Source organism: Tupaia chinensis, unplaced genomic scaffold (assembly GCF_000334495.1).
Source record: "Tupaia chinensis unplaced genomic scaffold, TupChi_1.0 Scaffold000394_1, whole genome shotgun sequence".
In the NCBI taxonomy this organism is placed as follows: domain Eukaryota; kingdom Metazoa; phylum Chordata; class Mammalia; order Scandentia; family Tupaiidae; genus Tupaia; species Tupaia belangeri.
The window spans coordinates 2573076-2593835 of NW_006159896.1; the positions used below are offsets into that span (position 1 = coordinate 2573076).

A 20760-nucleotide genomic window follows, 5' to 3' on the forward strand; every position below is an offset into this window, starting at 1 on the left:
AAACTGGACTCTCTCTGCCTCCCCCTCCCAGCTCCATGCTGCTCCAGTGTCTGCTGGGCCAGGAGCTCGGCAAGAGGGCTATGGGTGCTGGAGTTGACTCCGTAGTGCAGGGCCATGGCTCCTACCTCCCCACAACCTGGGCCCCTCCCTCTTCTTTTCCCTGCTGGAGCCTGTCTCCTGTTGCTTCTAGGATGGCCACCCTCTTCTCTGTCACCAGGAGAGTAGAACATGGCCTCTGGGAGCCGCACGCTGGGACAACTTTGCTGGGGAGAAGGCTGGGGTCACGGATGGCACTGTCACCGATTCTCTGTTTACTTTCAGGCTTTCATACATTCTGCTCACAAACAACAACCACCATTTTGCAAGGACCATGAGGTCCCTGTGCGTGACGTGCTGGTGGCTGGGACTGGTGGCTGCGATGGGAGCTGCTGCAGGCCAGGAAGATGGTTTTGAGGGCGCCGAGGAGGGCTCCCCGAGAGAGTTCATTTACCTAAACAGGTACAAGCGGGCGGGCGAGTCCCCGGACAAGTGCACCTACACCTTCATTGTGCCGCAGCAACGGGTCACGGGCGCCATCTGCGTCAACTCCAAGGAGCCCGAGGTGCTCCTGGAGAACCGAGTGCACAAGCAGGAGCTGGAGCTGCTCAACAACGAGCTGCTGAAGCAGAAGCGGCAGATCGAGACGCTGCAGCAGCTGGTGGAGGTGGACGGCGGCATCGTGAGTGAGGTGAAGCTGCTGCGCAAGGAGAGCCGCAACATGAACTCGCGCGTCACGCAGCTCTACATGCAGCTCCTGCACGAGATCATCCGCAAGCGCGACAACGCGCTGGAGCTGTCCCAGCTGGAGAACAGGATCCTCAACCAGACGGCCGACATGCTGCAGCTGGCCAGCAAGTACAAGGACCTGGAGTACAAGTACCAGCACCTGGCCACGCTGGCCCACAACCAGTCAGAGATCATTGCGCAGCTCGAGGAGCACTGCCAGAGGGTGCCCGCCGCCAGGCCCGTCCCCCAGCCGCCCCCTGCAGCCCCGCCTCGGGTCTACCAGTCGCCCACCTACAACCGCATCATCAACCAGATCTCCACCAACGAGATCCAGAGTGACCAGAACCTGAAGGTGCTGCCACCCCCTCTGCCCACCATGCCTACCCTCACCAGCCTCCCGTCCTCTACAGACAAGCCATCGGGTAAGTCCTTCCGGGACCCCGTTCCATGTGGGTTTCTGAGCCAGGTGCCAGGCTTCTCTTGGCTGTGACCACGCATGGGGAAAAGCCACAGCCAGTTGAACCTGAGCCAAAAGACTTGCATGATCCTCCAGCCATCCCATGGGCCAAGCCATGCCAGTGGGGCGAGCAGGGGACCACATTCCTTAAGTCAACGGTTGAAGGTGGATCCAGGAATCAGAGAGTCTCAGAAGAGACATTCTCTGGCGTTTGATAGGGAAGACCCCACTGCCTGTCGTTTCCAGGCTCTGCATGAGGTGCTCTGTGTTGGCAGCTATGCCATCTTCCCTGCAAGCTCGTGTGGCAGGCCTGGCATAGAGCTGGCATTCTGTAAATGCTCACAGGCCAAAGGAGAAGTGTTATCAGAATAATAGTAATAATAAATGCACGGTAGGGCTGGGGATGGGAAGGAGCACTTCCTAAAGCCCCCATGTTTCCTAGAGTCTGCTGCTGTCTGGAGTTTTGGATGACACCTCCATCTATCCTCAAATACAGGGTTCATCTTAAAATATGGTCCTTGTCAGAATACCATATGGAGGAGACATGGGTCATGCTGGCAGGTTTTGAAGCCTAACCAAGATCCTAGCACTGGGCATTCTTGTGTGTATCACATAATTAACCCCCACAGCTCCTTACAGACAGTTTGGGGAACTTCTTAGACTTTCAAATCAGGCTGCCTTTGAATTCGGGCCTTTTCACCTGACTCCTCCGTGCTCGAGGACTTGAACTCCTCACTCCTGGGAGGAGCAGGCATGAGCCCAGCCCCAGAGCTCAAGCCCTCGTGCATCCGGGACACTCTCTAGCCTTCAAAGGGGCTGCCACGTGGGAACGAGACTCATCTTGGCAAAATCTAAGCACATGTCTACTCTAAGTCAGCGCTTTTGGTGCCACTTTTTATAAGCAGGGAGATATTTTTACTGAAAACACCCAGTTTTACACTCATTTCACACATTGAAAAATAACTGCCAGTCCCGGGAAGAGCAGCTTCTTACTAACTCCAGAGAGGGGCTGAACCTGAGTGTGGAAGGGTGGCAGTGTGAAAGACAAGGGCAGAACGGCCCCAGCACCTCGAAGGAAAGAGCTGGCCTAGGTGGGGGCTCGGAACAGGTGTTCTGCAGCAGACTGACCAATACCAAATCCCGGTTCCTCGGCCGATTAGCTGGAACTTTAGCCAAGTCACCCTGTCCCTTGGAACCTCAGTCTCCTCATATGTCGACCGGGAATAGAGAGTGCCTCAGGTGGCATTAGGACGACTTATCCCCAGTGGGCATTTCTATGCAATGAAGGACTGGAGAAAGGTGTTAGCACAGCGCTGGGCCATGGTAAGCCGCGAGTCTCCTTTGATCTCGGGCTCTTCATCTTGAAGGAAGCAGATCGAAGTAAATAAACAATCCCTTTTTTAGCCCTGGCCTTCTACGGCTAATGACTGGTCCATCTGTAGACACGTCTGTTTTAAATCAGAGGCCCCGCAAGGGCAGGCGGAGTGTGTTACTGCTCCCTGACAGAATGCCCACGGGGTGAGAAGTGCCCTGGGGCACCGAACAAGGGTTCTGCTGAACGCCGCTCTAATCCTGGCTCGTGTGAGTCGGGCTGGTCCCAGTGGTTACCCAACAGCCCTCATCTTGCCCAATTATCTTTGGTTTCTAACTCAACAACTTCAGGATGTTCCTGAGCTTGAACCAAGCTAGCAGACACATAGTGTAAGAATCAGGGCCGGGTGTGCATCCAGGCTCCACCTCTTGTTAGCTGTTTGCTCACGAAGAAGTGCCTTAACTCCTCTGAGCCTCGGTGGTCTCCTCTGTCAAATGGGGACAAGCCAGAACCTCACTGGGTTTGCTGTGCAAAGTCAGGGTAGCCGAGCACGTAATATTGCCACGCAGTGCAGCCAACGTCAGGTGAGCCCCTATCTGTGCTGGTCATAGCACTGGACTTGGGGGAGCAGGTGAAAACTGTGGGGTCCCCTCTCTAGGAACTCAGTGTGGGAAGGTGGCAGGTGCATGGATCCACCTAGGATCCATCCAATACCCATGGCCCTCCCTCCCCCTAGTCAGCGCAGCAAGTCTGACAAAGATTTTTTCTGGGAGGCAGAATCTGTCAATGCTGAAAGTTCCAGAACACTGTGAGAATTTATGGGGCCATCCCGACACAGTACCCGAATGCAGTGAAAACTGGGCTGTCTGTCACTGTGGTGATACCCCATACACTAAGTGTCCCTCAGAGGGGAGGATGAGGGGCTGGGGGACACTGAGGTGTCCTAAGTCTGCCTGGAGGGAAGGGAAGGGTGGACAGAGGTGGGGACTTCTGTGTGATATCTTTTTGTTTTTGTTTTCTTTTTTTTTTTTTAGAGAGACAGACTTTTTTGCTATAGGATGCCTGTGCTCAGGGAGAGACAGAAAGACAGAAAGCAAGAAATCACCCCCCTGGGGAATGGCCACACTGTAACCCCTTCTCTTCCATTCTCCTCTCAGGATTTTGGGCACACACACACATGTACCTGGTGTGAATTTTAAGCTGCTTGGTCCAGGACTCGAACCAAAGTTGGCTAGGTGGGAGTCCACCAATATTACCATTATGCCATCTGCTGGTCCCAACATCTCGAAGGATTGTAAGGGTTTACCAGGTAGAACTGGGAAGTAGGACTCCCCAATTAAGATGAATCTGTGCAAAGATTCAGGGCACTCTTGGCATTGCCAATGGTCCTGAACCCCAACTTGGAGGAGCCTAAGGCTGTTTGTTTCCAAGGCTCCTACAGGCACCTCAAATTCTCCCTCCCACTCGAGGAAGCTCACCAGCAGAGGCGGGAACAGAGAGCTTGAATGTGCCATAGCTTACACACTTATTAACGCAACATAGCTTACACACTTATTAACACAGCATAGCTTACACACTTATTAACGCAGCATAGCTTACACACCTATTAACGCAGCATAGCTTACACACCTATTAACGCAGCATAGCTTACACACTTATTAACGCAGCATAGCTTACACACTTATTAACGCAGCATAGCTTACACACCTATTAACGCACCATAGCTTACACACCTATTAACGCAGCATAGCTTACACACTTATTAATGTACCATAGCTTACACTTATTAATGCACAGCCTCCCTAACCTTATTACTCAATCGTTAGTAGAGTCCTTGCGACTCACTCACCACTGAGCTCGGACCCAAGGCATAGTGAGCCAGGACTGCACACCCAGCTGTGGCAGCTGGATGGGCAGAGCCTGGGAGGACAGTGGCTGGGGAGGGCCTGCCTTTCTTGGTGTTGGACCAAACCGAGAGGAAATGGCAGGTGGTCTCTCTGTCTATAGCCCCGCTGGCCTGGCCAATCAGCAGAGAGCTCTTATCAGGCCTGTTCTGAGAACTCAGGCAGGTTCTGGAAGACAAACCCTCTTCTGTGCTCTTGCCCCATGGAGTCTTTGTTCCAGGGACACGGCTCAGCCTGAAACACATTTGCACCTGCGCCTCGGCAGCTTCGGCCACTCAGAGACTTTTGCTCTTTTCACATTGTCTGGGCCACTCAGCCCCCAGCGTGTCCGTCCCCAGCAGCCTAAAGGAGTGTGACCGCTTATCTGAAGCCGCACTCTCCAGCCCCAGAGAGGCAGTACCAGGCTGGGCCAGGCCAGGCCGGGTCCCCAAAAGTTTGCGTGAAGAGGCACAGGCCCCTGGCTTCCCGGCTTCTCACCTGGGCTTTGTCTGGTCTCTCTCAGGTCTGGCCAGACCTGGGGACATTTCGGGTAGGGTAATGTGAGTGGTGAGACCTGGCCCTGTCCCTGTGCTGCTAAGGAGGAAGGCGGCAAGTCATTCTCTAAGAGGCACAGGAGAGGCCGGGCCCGTCCTTAGCGCTGGGCTTCCCCTGGCACGGCTCTGGGAGGTCCGGGCCACTCCTCAGCTCACCCAGCAGGTGCGTGCACACACCTGTCTCCGGCCATGGCGTCCCACCTAGAGACTGTCGGGGAGAAAAGGCAGAGCTGCCACCAGCGGCCACAGTGGGGCCTCTCTGGAAATGGGTCTCTAAAACCCAGACGGAATGGGCATTTCGGGCAGTTTTCTCTCATGAGCAAGAGATACAACCAGCTCCATTTGTTTTAGAACCGATGAAGAAGGGGCCATAGGATCATAAAATATAAGAACTACTGGGGCCTCTCTGAGCCCTTATCATGTCCCCCTCACAGAGCCTCTTGGTGGCAGAGCTGAGGACTAGTCCTGGACTTACAACTTTCACAGTGCTGAGCTCAGAGAGGTCAAGTAACCTAGCCAAGATCACACAGCTAGGGAGTGGCTCAGCCAACGCCCAAACCCAGGTCTGTCTCAGCCGCTCTGGGGTACTGCATGTGTCCCTGGAAGGCTGGAGAGGACTGGTGGAGAGTCACTCAGTGACTGCCTGCTCCAGCCCAGCTGCCGGGGACCTGTCCCCCACTGCCACCTCATAGCACCCGGTTCCAAGCAGCCCCTGAGAAGCCGCTCTGGACACGGAGCTGGTGAGCCTGTTGCCAGGTCACTGGCGGCCGTGGTAATACGGAGCAGCATCACGGCAAACCCACCGCCGTCCTGGCACACCCACCCCGGCCTAGCAGGCTCCTAACAGAAAACACAGCACGTGCCTGGCTCCGATCACGGGCTGAAGCTGCAGGTGAATCTCGTTTTAATCGACCTGGACACACCCTCTTAGCATGTCTCCTAAAGGCCCAGTATCCTTAAATATCAGCTCTAAATAAATGAAATTCAGCAGATGGGCTCCTCCTGGGGCTGCGCTAGGTGGCTTCCCTGAAAGTGGATGCAGGGGAAACCAACCCCTCTCGGCGTGTAGTCCCAGCTGGGAGGGCGGGACACCCTGTGCAAGAGTGTTGTCCTAGAGGGATTTCCTCCGGTTTTACCCCGCCCTGTGAGGTGGGGAATGTGTGCGAGGCTGTGGTTCCCAACACAGAGAACGGGATGACCCCATGCCATCCATTCCTTCTGGAGACCAAGCAAATGTCGACCCTGGTCTGGAGGTACTGTCCCCTGTGCAGGACCCACCCCTGCTGACCGGGCTTCTAGGCCTGAAGCCCCGTGGGCAGCTAGAGAAGCATGGGGTGTAGCGACGGTGACGGGTGAGGGCGACTGACCCGGCTACCACGCGCTCAGCCTCCAAGGTCAGCAGAAGCTGAGGGAAGGCCTGGCCACGCCTCCGGCCTCCGGAGTACGCGGTTTCCCCCGTACCATGGTTGCTTTTGCTAAAACGGTTTTGCTAAGTAACATAAGATTCACAAATCCATTACCAACCACGTAATCCAGGGAGACGTTAGAGTACGCTGCGCCAGCTTCTCCCTGACAAAAGCCACTGAAGGAAGAGGCCCAGAAGCGCCTTCCAGACGGGTCATCTTCTCCTTGCTTTGCCTTTTCTTTGTCACCCTCTGATCTCAGAGAGCCTTTCGAGTGTGATGGGAAGCCATCCCTCTGGCCCTCAGGCTGTTTTCCAAGGAAGACATTCACCTGGATGCTCAGGGTATTTCCAGCCACAGGAGACCAACTATCAATTTGGTACTGCAAAAAGTCTGGCGATCTGGCATCTGGTGGCCTGGGAATCCCAGGAATTTGGCACTTGGCAAACTGAAAGTAATCTAGAAAATCCTGGAGCTCAGGCGTCTGTGGCCAGTGCAGATGTGGTGCTGACTGGTGGTGCATTTATGTATTGTAATCCTGAGATGCCGCCAAAAAAAAATAATAATATAAATAAAGAACCCAGAATTAAGTTAGCATCATACTATGGAGAGCCTAAAACAAAGTTGGGTGGGTTTATCCGGCTCGGTGGGTGGTTCACGGTAGTCAAAATAAAGAAGCGTACTTCCAGGGGTTTCCGTCCACACTGATGAAGGGTGGACCGTGGAGGCCTGCTTAGGGAAACACTGGGACGTCCCGCCCCTCGTCCAGGCTGTCACTGCTGCCTCAGCCTCACCTCTCTCTGGGGAGAATCCAGATAAAGACGCTGTGGAAAAGAGCCTGATGGCATCTCAAGATGAGCTAATGAAGCTACAGGACCTGGGGGAGTTCTGCAATACCTATCCTCCCCCTCCTCCGCCTCCTCCATCTTTAGTGAGTGACTTTCCCCTTAATCGATATTTTTGGAATACAACAACTTAAGTTCAAATTACTGCACATACAGAGAAAAATTTTACTAAGAAAACCTTCATTTAAAAGACGAGTTCGATTTTATTTTTTAAATGTCTAAGTGTTGAAATTAAGTATTGGCACCAGCAGATTGTGTAATGGTTATGTCACTGGGCTCCCTGTAGCTGACCATGGTTCGCATTTCAGACCCGGTGGCGTAAAACTCACACTGGGTGCGTGTGCGTGTGTGTCCCAAATCCCAAGAGGGTGATGGAGGAGAAGGGACTGAGGTATGGCCATCCCCCTTGGAGGGTGATTTCTCACTTTCTGTCTGTCTATCTAGTGAGTGCATGTACCCTGGAGCAAAAAAAAAAATCTCTTTAAAAAAAAATTAAGTCTCCTAGGTGGTGTCTAAAGTAATGCCCCAAAGGACAGAAAATCCAACCCACTGGCACTGCCCAAACATATCCCCACCCACAAACTCCCGACAGCACCCCACCAGACAGGTGTGGTGTGCCAGGGCTTGGATGCATGCTGATTATCATCTGCTGTGGGTCTCTATTTCCAGATGGACTTATTACTGGGTCTCAGCTGGGAGGAACAGAATGGGGACGATGAAGGGGGAGCAGCTCGGGGAGGTGAGAAGGTTGGAGATGGAAATCACAGTGACACGCACACTCCCTGCCCCCGAGAAGGCCCTGGGCCCCAAAGAGCCCATGGTCCAAGGGGGTGCTGACCCCCAGCAATCCTAAGGTGGTCTGATAACCACAGCACAGTGCAGAATAAGCCTGGACTTAGATGGTAGCCCTGAGTTCTAATTCCAGACCCTCTGTTTTGCATCCCTGTGGTCTCTGAGCACTGCAGGAGCTTGTGAGGGTGAGATGAAACAGTGCGGACGGCACCTGGTAGTGACAGGCTCCGGATACGTGGTCATCATCATGCTTACTCTATTCCAGTAGAAAAATATATAGGACATTTGGAAACCCTGAGCAGGCTAAGGTAGCTCTTCTGGGGGCGGGGAAAGGCTTCCTGGGGGAAGTGACGAGGGGGGCTAAACGCCTTGCTGATATGCTGTAAGAGCCATTGCCTATATTGGCAAAAAAACATAAAGACCAGGCTTGGATCCAGGCAGACGTCCCATTTCAGGAAGAGATAAAGGACATGAGACCAGAAATTACATACCAATTGGCTTGCGGTTGGGCCTCAGGAAAATTACAGAAAGGAGTATAAAGAGGAGTTTGTGAGCACATAGAAGCTGCTGGGGGTTCTTTAAGAAACAGCCAGTGAAGCTGACCTTTGTCCTTGAGTTACTGTGGACAGGTTGGCCAGCCACTGGACTACCACCTGTCCAGAATCCGCATGCTGCAACCGCGGTCCGGCCCACTCTCCCCTGATGCTCCCCCATGCTCTGAACTGAGAGCACCCTGGCCATGGCACCGGCGTACCGGGGAGCCTCCAGTGACCTCCCTCACTCACACCACCTCGCGTGCCATCTGCCAGTGTCCCCGGGAGCCCCAAGGGCCAAGGGAGCTGCTCACAGCTTACCTGTGCACAGATAGGACCATAGCACCTTCCGGTCTAACCACACCTGCTCTAAGAGCTGTAAAGCCCGTTCCTTCTGCCCAACTGCACTGACGGAGACCTGAGTGGGCCCGAGGCTTCCGAGCGTGTCCACTGGGAGCAGTACACGATGGCAGGCAGGGCCCCGCAGGCAGAAGCAGGCCCCCTTCGAGCCCTTCCTGGCCCTCAGCTCATCCTTGGAGGCCTCGGTCCACCGAGTATCTTGAACACACCCTTCTTACACACCTAATACAGTTTTTACTGTCACAATCTTGAGAGGATTTTCATAATTTTGCTTTTGAAATTATTTGCCAAGAACATTTAATTTATAGTTAGCTCTGATTTCTCTGCAAACATAAGGCATGTTCAAAAATTCTTGGGAAGTGAGAAAAACCTAACCTACAAATTGTTTTCCAAAGTAATAATGTTTTTATGCAGACTCAAATTTCATAATTAACGAACTGGACAAGATGTTACACTTGTCAAAAAATTTAAATATATACTAATAAATCTTGATTTTGCAGCTTTCTTTACATAATTTAGAGTCAGTAATTTGTTTGAGGCCTCAGAGATTTTCATAAACTCCTGAGTAGCTCGCTGGCCCCAGGCATGGTGCCCATTCTCTGAGGACTGAGGTGGCCTGAAGAGGGGGCATGGGCATTTGGACTTTTTCCCTGGAATGGCCAGAAATGATATTCATAATGTCAACTCCGAGGCTCTGCAAGCACTGGAGAGGTCTCTGGGAGCACACGGGCTCTCCCGGTGTTTGGGTGACTGGTCTACCCCAGGGCGCTGGAGATTAGCGATCAGCCCACACCACCTTATCACTTTGCCAAATGACACTCAAGCATCACACGTAGACTTGCCCCTCAGCCCCACCACCCTCCTGCCCTCATGGGAGACCAGGGAGTCCAGAGGCTGGCCAGGATGGGACACGTACCTAAGCAGCCCCTGTGCCTGACACTCGGGCACACTAATCTGTAGGACATTCCAGATCCAATTTCAACACCTGCTCATTTCTCCTGTTAGATACATGTTTCAGGGAGTGGTGAGAAGGCTTTCTGGAGACAGGCCGTCAGCGAGAATCACTACACTGTCCTGCAAAAGCAGAGCGTGTCTCGGTCCCAGTACAGAAGTCTCTTCCCAGTGCCCACACGTGGGCTAAAATGTGCATGGGGCGGATCCCCAGAACACCTCCCACAGGGCACAGGATCGCCTGGGTGGCCTGAGGTTGCCAAGTCCTGAGACTTGGCGCTGGGCTAAGGGGACAGACTGCTGGCCGGGATGTGGCTAGTCCAGCTCTCAGCTGGGAGGGGTTCTACTCCTCGGAGGAGGCCAGGGAGAAGGGGCATCCCTCCCACCCCCCAGCCACACGGGCCTCAAGGAAAGCCTGCTCAGACATTTACGAGTCACATTCCCCAAGTCCGAAGGTCTACACTGATAACTGAGACATTTTCCAAGTCCATTTTCCCACTGAGGCTTGGGTGGGTAGGCCGGGCAGCCCCACAGAGAGAGACTGGGAGCAGGAACCTTAGTCCGGGCCAGCCTAGCTACTGGCTCCGGCCCAGCAGTACCAGAGAGGCCCTGCCCCGAGTAGAGAGCCCTGACTCAGCCATGGATAAAGTGCCCCCGGTCTTCTGGGAGACTGTGTTCCTCAGGGGCTTGATCCCTCAATCGGGGACCCCAGAGAGGAAGGAGGCAAGGGGGGGATTTAGGCACTCCAGTCTGATCACCTCCAACTCTTACCAGGGCTTGGTACTGGGGTTCGGGGCCCGAGGCCCGTATGCTCTGTTTTCCCATTTCTCTGTGCCTTCTCCCCAGCACCTCCTGACGCCGGATCCCATGTGTGGGCCACACCTCGTAGCTTCTCTAGGGAACCACAGACCCACCTTGGCTGTGGCCACTGCCCTTCTCTCCGCATGGAACATTCCGGCTACAGCACTGAGAGTGTAAATATGGTCTTTATAGAGGCGAGGTCGGGCACCCGCTCCACTCTGAGCCGAGGTGCTGCCGAGTTATTGTTGGCCTGGAGCTCCAGGCAGAGCTGCCCTCTCAGAAGCAGAGCCAAGTCAAACACCTCCTGGGCACCCTGCACTCTTCCAGAGGAGCGCTGTGCCCAGTGCGCACTGACATTTAGCTTCATTGACAAAAAGGCCTCCGTTCATTTCAACCTATCTCCATGGCTTTCCCCACTGAAATTCTGACTTAAAATATGCCTTGTGAAACACATCTATTAGTAAATAATCTGATCTTTAGTCTTAGACATTCAAACGCAAATATAATGTGTGTGTGTGGGGGAAGAGTGGGATGAACAACTTAGGGAAAAAGAGAGAATCCTCACAGCTCTTGTGTCTGTGGTCCTCAGGACAGCCAGGTTCTGTCTCGTTTTACAAAAGAAGAAACTGCAGCTCAGTGAGGGACCTGCCCAAGGTCTCACTGTGAGTGACTGAAGCCACCAAAGTCTGACCCAGGGCTCCGAGGCTCCTGAGTTCAGAGTCCTCCCCTAGGGACGGGCTTCAACGTGGATCCCACCCAGGACGCCTGGCCCGGCCCTCCGCACCGCCTTACTCATGTGTACAGTCGTAGATCTCTCATCGGTTATGTACATGCAACAGTTACAATTTGTCATTGCATTACTTCTGTGTTACAGTTACAGATCTGCCATGGCTTTCTTTATATGTTACAGCTGTAGATTTGTCATGGCCTTATTTATAGTCTGCAGTTGTAGATTTCTCACCAAAGCAGGATGTTTTGACTCAGCCATTTTAATGAAGCCACGCGATAATCTTACTGCTGCCATTTTCTGCTACTTGATTATTTTACTGCTGCCAAGTTTTCAACGCAAACTATTTTTCTGAATTTCATCCATCACTTACGTTTCGGACCGCTGGTGCCTTTAATGCATGAGAAGGGAATTTATTTGAAAGGAGATTAGATAGAGTCCTACTAAGGGTGTCTGAGGGAAAACCATTCGGATATGCAATTCTTAGTAGAAGCTGATGGGTCCTGAGGGTCACACAAAGTACATGTAGGGGACATCTAGGGATTTATTTTTATTTTTATTTTTTTGAGAAGTTTTGGCTATAGGGTGCGTGTGCTCACCAGAAAGAGAGACAGAGAGACAGAAAGTGAAAAATCAGCCCCCAGGGGGGATGATCACGCTGCAATCCCTTCTCCTCCATTCTCCTCTTGGGATCTTGGGCACGCACGCACATGCGCCTGGCGTGAGTTTAAGTCACTGGGTCTGGGACTCGAACCATGGTCGACTACATGGGAGTCCAGTGACATAGCCATTATGCTAACTGCTGGTCCCCATGTGGGGATTTTTTTGTAAAAAAAAAAAAGATGCTAAATACTTGTATGCCTTTTTTTTTTTTCTTTAAACAGACAGGGTCTTGCCATGTTGTGAGCCTCTTGCTCAAGTCCCCCAGTATGGATTACAGGGTTTGGGTTGGACTGGGAATTGAACTGGGCCTCCCATGTGGTCCCAACCTGAGAAGCACAGCATCTTAGCAGTGCACAGCACCATGGCTGGGTGACTTCTGGACTATTTTAGTCTGACTCTATGAGTCTGGAAAGTCTTAAAGAATGACCAGATTTTCCCTAGGAAGAAAAAGAGAAAGTTTTGTATTGTAAAAAGCACTGAACCAATCATCAATAAAGATTTAAAAGGTTTTAACACCTTGAAAGGAGAGCTGTACATCTTGAATTTTAGCCTGGCTGACTGGCAAAGACAAAAGACGGGGCCAGGGACACAGCAGCCTGGACTCCCTACCTTGGAGCTCGCTCTGGCTGGGGAGAAGGAAGAGGTGCCTTAGCGTGTGGGCTCCTGGCCACTCAGACCACCGGGCACACGCACTGCCTCTGTCCCTGACAGCCGTGTGACTTCGGGGTGTCCCCTCACATTCCTGTGCTTGTTTCCCTCATCTGTAAAATGGGGACACGACGACCTCCCTTGTAGGAGAGTCGGGAGGACTGGCTGTGGAAGTCAGGGTAGGACATGAACGGGGCCAGGCACACAGGAAAGGCTTAGTACGCGTCCATTACTGCTACTTTACCATGATCACTCTGCCCCAGTCGGGACTCTCTGGAACTGAGAGCTCAAACCTGGGTCTTGGGGGTCCATCTGCCTCCTGAAATTGTACATGGGATCATGTGGATCTATGCATTTTTCTGAATAGAGGGTCTCGAGCTTTTGCCAAATTCTTCTTATTTAACTTTCCAGAGGCGCATGTGCTCGCCACCAGAGAGACAGAGAGGGAGGGAAAGCGAGACAGTCCCTCCCTGCAGAATGGCCACGCCACAATCCTTTCACCTCCATTTCTCCCTCCTTTTGGGATTTTGTGCATGGACACACATGGTGAGCTTCTCAAGCCACAGGGTCTGCATTCAAACCTTATAGTCAGCCACATGGGATCCAGCTGTCTTAACAGCTCCACGGGCTGGCCCTTGGCTAATTCTTTAAGGGACTTATAACCCCAAAACTTTTTTTTTTTCTATAGGGCATGTGCACTCACCAGAGAGAGAGGGAGAGAAGAAAATGATAAATCACCTCCTAGAGGGGGCGGCCACACCGCAATCCCACCTCCTCCATTTTCCTCTCCCGATTTTGGGCACACATGCACATGTGCATGTCGTGGTTCTCAAACTGCTGGGTCCAGGACTCACACTGCAAAGGCCATGTGAGACCCAGGGTCTTAATCTCCATGCCACCTGCTGGCCCTGACCCTTAAACATTTTTAAATACTGGGCTTTAAGAAGAAAGAAAGAAAAAAAAAAAAAAGCCTTCCATGGAAATGCCAAAAGTAAAGCTGAAATCACAGATGGCCGGTGCTGCACCTGCTGCTTGGAGTGGGGAGTTCGGGGCCCCGCTCCATCCCTTGTGGGGACTAGGTCTGGAGAGAAGGTAAATGGGTGAGCAGCCTCTCTCTGGGGGATGAAGAAAGTGATAACTGTCAGCCCTTCTCCTGGTGCTACGGGGCCCCAGGACGGCCTGCCAGGATGTGCAGCGAAGCCCAAATGCCAGGCCCTTCCTGTGCACCTTCCCCGTGGGCTCTGAGCCCACGCAGCAGCCGGGGACCTCTGACCTCCACGGAAAGGCTGAGTACACACACACAGAGAATGCAGGCTGATGGGCTGGTGAGGTCAGCTCCCCGCCCTGGGCTTAGGAGCACCCCCAGAATGCCCTGGGGCTGGGACATAATAGATAGTTGTTGACTAAACGTAGGAGTTAATGGAAGGAACTAGATGGAATCTTTTAGCAGTTTCGATCTTAACAATTTTTGACCTGCAGAATATTTTTTTTTAAGATTTTGGGCATGCATGCACACACACCCTGCATGATTTTTTTTTTTTTTGAGAGATTTTCGCTATAGGGCGCGTGCGCTCGCCAGACAGACAGAGAGAGACATAGAGACAGAAAGCGAGAAATCACCCCCCAGGGGGGATGGTCACGCCGCAATCCCTTCTCCTCCATTCTCCTCTCGGGATCATGGGCACGCACGCACACGCGCCTGGCGTGAGTTTTAAGCCACTGGGTCCGGGACGTGAACCGCGGTCGACTACGTGGGAGTCCAGCGACATAGCCATTACGCTAACTGCTGGTTCCCACCTGCAGAATATTTTGAAGAGACTGAAGCAAAATGGTGATTTTATTTTAAAATACGAGGTTGAATGGCTAGGTCTTGCACACTTCCTGAAAGTTCCTCAGATTATGGAAGGCCTCAGCGCGTCTGGACCTTGCTGACGACTGACTGATGTGGGGGCATAGGAAAGCACTAGGGGACGGAGGGGCAATGGAGCAGTGCCGAGAGACCCACGGCAGCCCTTCCAGTCCCCAGTGACACTCCCCTCTGACCAGGCTTCCCAAGCTCTGTGATGCCAGGAGCCACGGCTCGGGATGTGTCCCGGGCACCACTCTAAAGTTCAGGGACCTGTGGGCCCTCAGGGAGCACCCTTCAGAACATATAGAGATTGGCCTGGAAAGGGCCTGGTGGACACCTGGGTACAGTGGGAATACCCAGGAATACCCAGAAGTCTCTGGCTGTGTAGACAACATCTGGGCAGGGTCTGGGCCCCCATGACTCCATGGAAGAAGTTCATTTCCTAAAAACTGCAGCTTTGTCATGGAGCACCGCCCCAGGAGGGTGGACGTGGGGTCAGAAGGGAGGTGCAGGGTGTGCCCCCACTCTCAGGAAGAGCAGCCTGGAGTGGGTCGCAGAGCCTGCGTGGTGCTGGGGGGTTACCACGCAGAGCAGGCACGGGTCTCTTTGTTCCAATGTAACTAATAAGAAATCCCTCAGGAACATCCACACAAATAGCCTCAGTAATCTGGACAGCCCTGAATGAGGCGGACGTGGTCTCCTTTCTGTAACTGAGGGAAACTGGGGACTAAGAGGCTCGAGGAAGCTTGCCCCAGGTCACGCCATGTGAGAGCCTGCGTGCAAAGAGGGCGGGCTTGGGTTCTGACCCCCAGCCTGGGCTCTTTTCTTTAGATCACATTATTTCCCAAATTTACAAGACAAAAACTGGTCCCTTCAAACCACAGGCCTGCGGCTTCAAGCTGGACCCTGCCGGAAGTTGTGCCTGCGTGGGTACAGCCAGGGTACAACCCAGTGGCAGGCCAGTCTGTGACATGTGCATGTCTGTGCTCCAGGCCCCTGGAGGGACTGCCTGCAGGCCTTGGAGGACGGCCATGACACCAGCTCCATCTACCTGGTGAAGCCGGAGAACACCAACCGCCTCATGCAGGTGTGGTGTGACCAGAGGCACGACCCCGGGGGCTGGACTGTCATCCAGAGGCGCCTGGACGGCTCTGTCAACTTCTTCAGGAACTGGGAGACGTACAAGGTAAGAGCCGGCAGGGCCTGGCTCCTACATGGGCCTTCTGGGGGCTACTCCCGGGGCCTGGGAGCCTCAGGACTCACTCCTCATGGGCATCAAGAACAGATGCTCCTTGAGGGAGACCACAGCTGGGAGTAAGATGCTCCCCATAACTGGCTGGAGTGACCCCTCCACCTGAATGGCTTGGGTACCAATTTCAGGGTCTGGCCCTGGGCTCCCTGATTCTGATTCGAAGGGAATTGAAATGCTCTTTCTTGTTGAGGAGGGCCACTAGGCTTGGTCGTAACTTTCTCTGACTCCTCTAAACAGAGGGTGGGAGGGCGGCTCTGGTCACTGAGCACGGCCATGTGCCGGGCAGCACACAGAGCTTTCGGCATCGCCCCGTTGAACCTCGTGAACACCATGAGTGGGATGCTGGTATCGACCCAGCGTACAGGTGGAGGGTAGAGAGATTGGCTCAGGGCTGCAGTCAGGAAGTGGCAGAGTGACTGCAGCTAGGCTCTGACCCCACGTCCAGAAGCCATCTCAGCCCCGGAGCCTGCTGTACATGTCTCAGTGGTGCCTCCTTCTCAGGTACCCTCTGTCCTCGTCGTCCCCAGCTCACCTCATGAGCCTACCTCGGATGGGCTGTGTCTCTGCCGTCTGCTCCTCTTCCTCCACTTCCTAATTTAGAGGTCCTGAAGACACACTCCCTGACTCACCCTCTCCCTTAGAGGCAGGACAGTACAGATCCAGACTAGGTTCTTGGTTCAACTCCCGGTTCACCCACAGGCACTTTTGACCCTGGGTCTCTGGGCCTCGGTTCACCCATTCTAGGGGGTGACAGTAACACAGGTGGCCTTCGAAAAGTTCGTGCAAGTGCAAATTATGGGAAAAACTATGCATAGGGTTTCTAGGTTTCTAGGTTTCAACCATAAGTCATAGCCCACACCTCTCTAGTGCATCAGTGCTCACACGTGACCCTCACACATGACCCAGCTCACCCCAGATGGAAATGAGTTCAGGAAAGGTCAGGGACTTCAAGGAATGCCCATTGTGTTCCTGGGTGCCAGGCCCTCAGTTTACACCATCACGCATGTTCCCTGCAGGAAGAGCCCTGTGGGGAAGGTTCTGCAGCACCCCCGGGACAGTGAGGACTGGGGCCCACACGGGTGCCTGCACAGAGTAGGCCCTCTCTACGTGACTGAGGCTCAGAAAGAGGGCGTGACCCTTCCCCAGACTGCTGAGTGGGGTGGGCTTCGAGCCCAGGCTGCATCAAGCTCCGCTTGTCCCGGCCCTCCCTTCCGCGAGGCTGTGTCCACGGCCCATCCCGCTGGCTCTGCGCTGACCCTCTTCGCCTCCCCAGCAAGGGTTCGGGAACATCGACGGCGAGTACTGGCTGGGCCTGGAGAACATATACTGGCTGACGAACCAAGGCAACTACAAGCTGCTGGTGACCATGGAGGACTGGTCGGGCCGCAAGGTCTTTGCAGAGTACGCCAGCTTCCGCCTGGAGCCCGAGAGCGAGTACTACAAGCTGCGGCTGGGGCGCTACCACGGCAACGCGGGCGACTCCTTCACCTGGCACAATGGCAAGCAGTTCACCACCCTGGACAGAGACCATGACGTCTACACAGGTGGGCGAACCCAGTCAAACTAGGAGTCGGGCAGGGGAAAGAGGGCAAAGTGTGAGCCCGTGACTCCAGGGCTTGAGGACAGGAAGTGCTGCCCGATCTGTACCCATCCCTGGTAGTCCCCTCCTCTGCCCCCTGCCCACAGACCCTTCACAAAGCTGGGTCGGAGTGGCATGTACAAGAGGGAAAGGAGAGGGACTACGAAACACACAGACAAGTGCCCCGGGGCCAGGGTGGGTGGATGTGCTGGGCTGTGCCCTCATCATCTGTACATCTGAGGGCCCCGGAGTCAGAGCCACAGGTCCCCAAGGGCTCTGGGCCAGGCCCCCTGGGTCCCAGTGCTGGCCCACACCTGCCAGCCTGTGCCCCCCTCAGGCTGCCTCGCCTCATCTTCGCTCTCTGTTTGCACGTGTGGATGTGAGCGCCTACCCTGCGGGGCATGGGAGCAGATAGAGACGCTGCCTTGGGTGCTTGGGCTATGACCTGGCACACAGCCAGGGCCGGCACACGCGGCCTCTCCCCCGGGCAGTGCCGTGAGCACAGGATGGCAGTGCAGTGTGGGAAGGAAGCTGTTCGGAGGAAACCCAACAGGAGAGATCTGTCCAGATCACGTGCCTCAAATCCAGGCCTTTCCCTTGAAGTCTTTACAAATAAAACACAAGGAGGGAACGACCAGATGCACGGATGGTCCAGCTCCGAGTGTGGACAGCCAACTGCTCAGTTATGGCTCCCGAGGCCCCATACCCCATTTCTCGAGATGAGGCCCCTGGTGCCTGAGAGGTTGGGAAGGTCAGCAAAGCCGGGTTCCCGGAGGCTGGCCCCACCTGATGGCATCAGCAGTCGATGCCACCTCCGGGCCGGGCCAAGGCCGAGTCTGCTCTGGTGGGCGAGCTCGGCTGCTCCTGCCCAGTCTGAAGCTCCCCGTCCCCCGAGCAAGCTCTGAGGACTGCCCCAGAATCGGCAAGCCCTGGTTCCTCCACACTGAGGTGGGGAGGTCTCACTCCAAGTCCTGTGATGTGAGCTGCCCTCCCCAGGCCTAGCCAGGGAACTGGGGATCGCTCTAGCCCAGAGCACCCTGGCCGCGGCAGCGCCCTGGCCCTCTGCTGTGGCCGACAGCGCCTCGCCCACACTTGGTACTGCTTGTCCTTGGCAGCAAGGTTCAGCGTGTTCTGATAATGCCAAGTTCCATGGAAATACCTGCCTTTTGTGAAATAATACGAACATTACTTGGATGGGCTGCAGGCTGGGGAGGAACGGGAGGGCATTTCATCTTAAACACTTTTCCGTCATGTTATAAAGATTCCTGACCCAACAGCTTCAACTCTTAAACAGTCCTCAGAAAACTCCCCCTCTCCTCAAACCATCGCTGCCATTCCGGTTCCTGTTGGAACTGGTGGTGTTGGAACCCCACGGGGGCCTCCCCTGGCAGCCCCTTTAATCGTCAGTCCCGTGGGGTGGCATTATTCCCCTCAGTTTACAGATGAGAATAAATGCCTGGGAGAGGCTAGGCTGCTTGTCTGGGGTCACACAGTGGCTAGCTGTAGAGCCAAGCTGGAAAGCAGGTCTGAGCAGCTCTGAGCGTGGCCTCGGACCCCTCCCCGAGCCTGACCCACAGAGAGAGGGGTCTGCTCAAGGCCCCATGAAACTGTGGGCCCGGGAAAACGGCCTCCTGACGCCCTCTCTCCTGCAGGAAACTGTGCCCACTACCAGAAGGGAGGCTGGTGGTACAACGCCTGCGCCCACTCCAACCTCAACGGGGTCTGGTACCGCGGGGGCCACTACCGTAGCCGCTACCAGGACGGCGTCTACTGGGCTGAGTTCCGAGGAGGCTCCTACTCGCTCAAGAAGGTGGTGATGATGATCCGGCCCAACCCCAACACCTTCCACTAAGCCGCGGCTGCCTGACCTCCCGAGGCGGGGCCCGCCCCGGCCACACTGTGGGCGCGACGAGCAGCTCCAGCCGGCTCGACCTGGGGCTGGGAGGACTAAGACGCTGGCTCCTGTTTTCCTGAGTCCCAGTGGCGGACAACAGAGCTGAACCAAGACAGTGTTCTCGGTCCCGCCTGCTCTTCTTCCCCCCAGGCCGCCCCCCCAGGTCTCCAGGACAAGACTGCAGACAAAGCTTTCTTTACATACGTTGAGTCCCTCCGATAAAAGCAACAGCAAGATACCTTCCTGACATATGTGTGTAGGAGCCTCCCTTACACACGTGTGTGCACAGCCCCTAGGCGTGCATTCGGGTTGTCACGTGACAGGACTAGATACCCCGAGAGGCCAGCCTTACTCCCCTAAGTGCACACGGACTCCATCTCAGATGCCTGAGCTGCCGGACAGCGCTGCTTAGGGAAGAGGATTTCCTTAACGTTGTGCTACTTGAGCCCAAGGGCGGATCACAGACTGTGGAGCCTGGTCTAAGAACACGACTTGGCACCTGTGAACCTGGCCAGTCTACAGTGCCAGTCTCTCAGAGGGGTTCCCAGCACCCTTCCTTAAAAACCCCTTCAGGTACTAATCGGATTTCAAAATCCCCTCCCTCTCCACTTGTGCTCTTTCCCCCATTCTCAGGACTGTCCGCCGCTCACCTACCTACCTGTTGGTTCCTCCGGCACCCCCGCAGGTGCCATCCGGACTGGCCTCTGGCCACTCCTGTCGTTCAAGGCCCCTCGCCCGCCTACTGCTGCCTTTCTGTCCCACAGACTTTTCTTTCCAGGCCAGACTCATCAGCCTCCGGGTGGGAACTAGGAAAGGGAAGGCCAGGCCACAGGCTACACCGGCATGCAGATGATGCACTCACATCTCGTATCTCCCACTCGTACGCTAGCCTCATGTCATTTTAACCTTCACACAAATAATAACCTACATCGCCAGGAGACATTAGGTGGAAGAGGAGTCACCAGCGGATCGCCAGGGCCCCCACGTGGCTCCAGACCAAGATCGCATGCTCTCGGTCCCCTTGAGTCTGCCTCTCACCCCAGACCACACATCCCTGCGGAACAGGTGTCCCAGAACGAGAACTGGCCACGTTGCATGAGTTACTGAGCAATCCGGGGCTAGAGGACCTGCAGTGGGTGTGCTGCCTTGCAGCACGGTGGTTTTCCGTGTCCTGTCGGCCACCAAGCGTCAGACTCAACGCTACCAGGACTATGGCCAAGCAAGGAACAGGAGACGAGCCAGGAAGGTGAGAGCCTCCCCAGTGGCACGAGGGTCGGGGCGTGCGAGGTGTTGGCCGTGGGTACTGTCCGTGTCTGGGCGCGTGCCTATTACCTCAGCATTTCTCACAAAGTGTACCATGTAGCATGTTCTGTGTACATAAAAGGGAGGGTTTTCCTTAATATATTCCCAGATTATCCTTGTAATGCCACAACTCTGCAATAAAGCCGTCAGCGCGATCGGCTGTGTCTACACTGAGTGTCACCGGTTCAGC

At 54.5% G+C, this 20760-nt stretch overlaps 2 protein-coding genes across 18 annotated transcripts in view; one reads left to right on the forward strand and one right to left on the reverse strand.

The window, feature by feature from the left end:
* Positions 1-20725, forward strand: part of ANGPTL2 (angiopoietin like 2) — a 33776-nt gene extending 13051 nt beyond the window's left edge. For all 3 annotated transcript variants that reach the window (XM_006154091.3, XM_006154092.3, XM_027774053.1), the window contains exons 2-5: positions 322-1187; positions 15536-15729; positions 17069-17339; positions 19027-20725. In XM_006154091.3, coding sequence (XP_006154153.1) covers positions 371-1187; positions 15536-15729; positions 17069-17339; positions 19027-19226 — 1482 coding nt within the window. In that variant the 5' untranslated portion in view covers positions 322-370 and the 3' untranslated portion in view covers positions 19227-20725. The remainder of the gene's footprint in view (positions 1-321; positions 1188-15535; positions 15730-17068; positions 17340-19026) is intronic.
* RALGPS1 (Ral GEF with PH domain and SH3 binding motif 1) overlaps positions 1-20760 on the reverse strand; it is a 284196-nt gene that overhangs the window by 102720 nt on the left and 160716 nt on the right. The window lies entirely within an intron of this gene.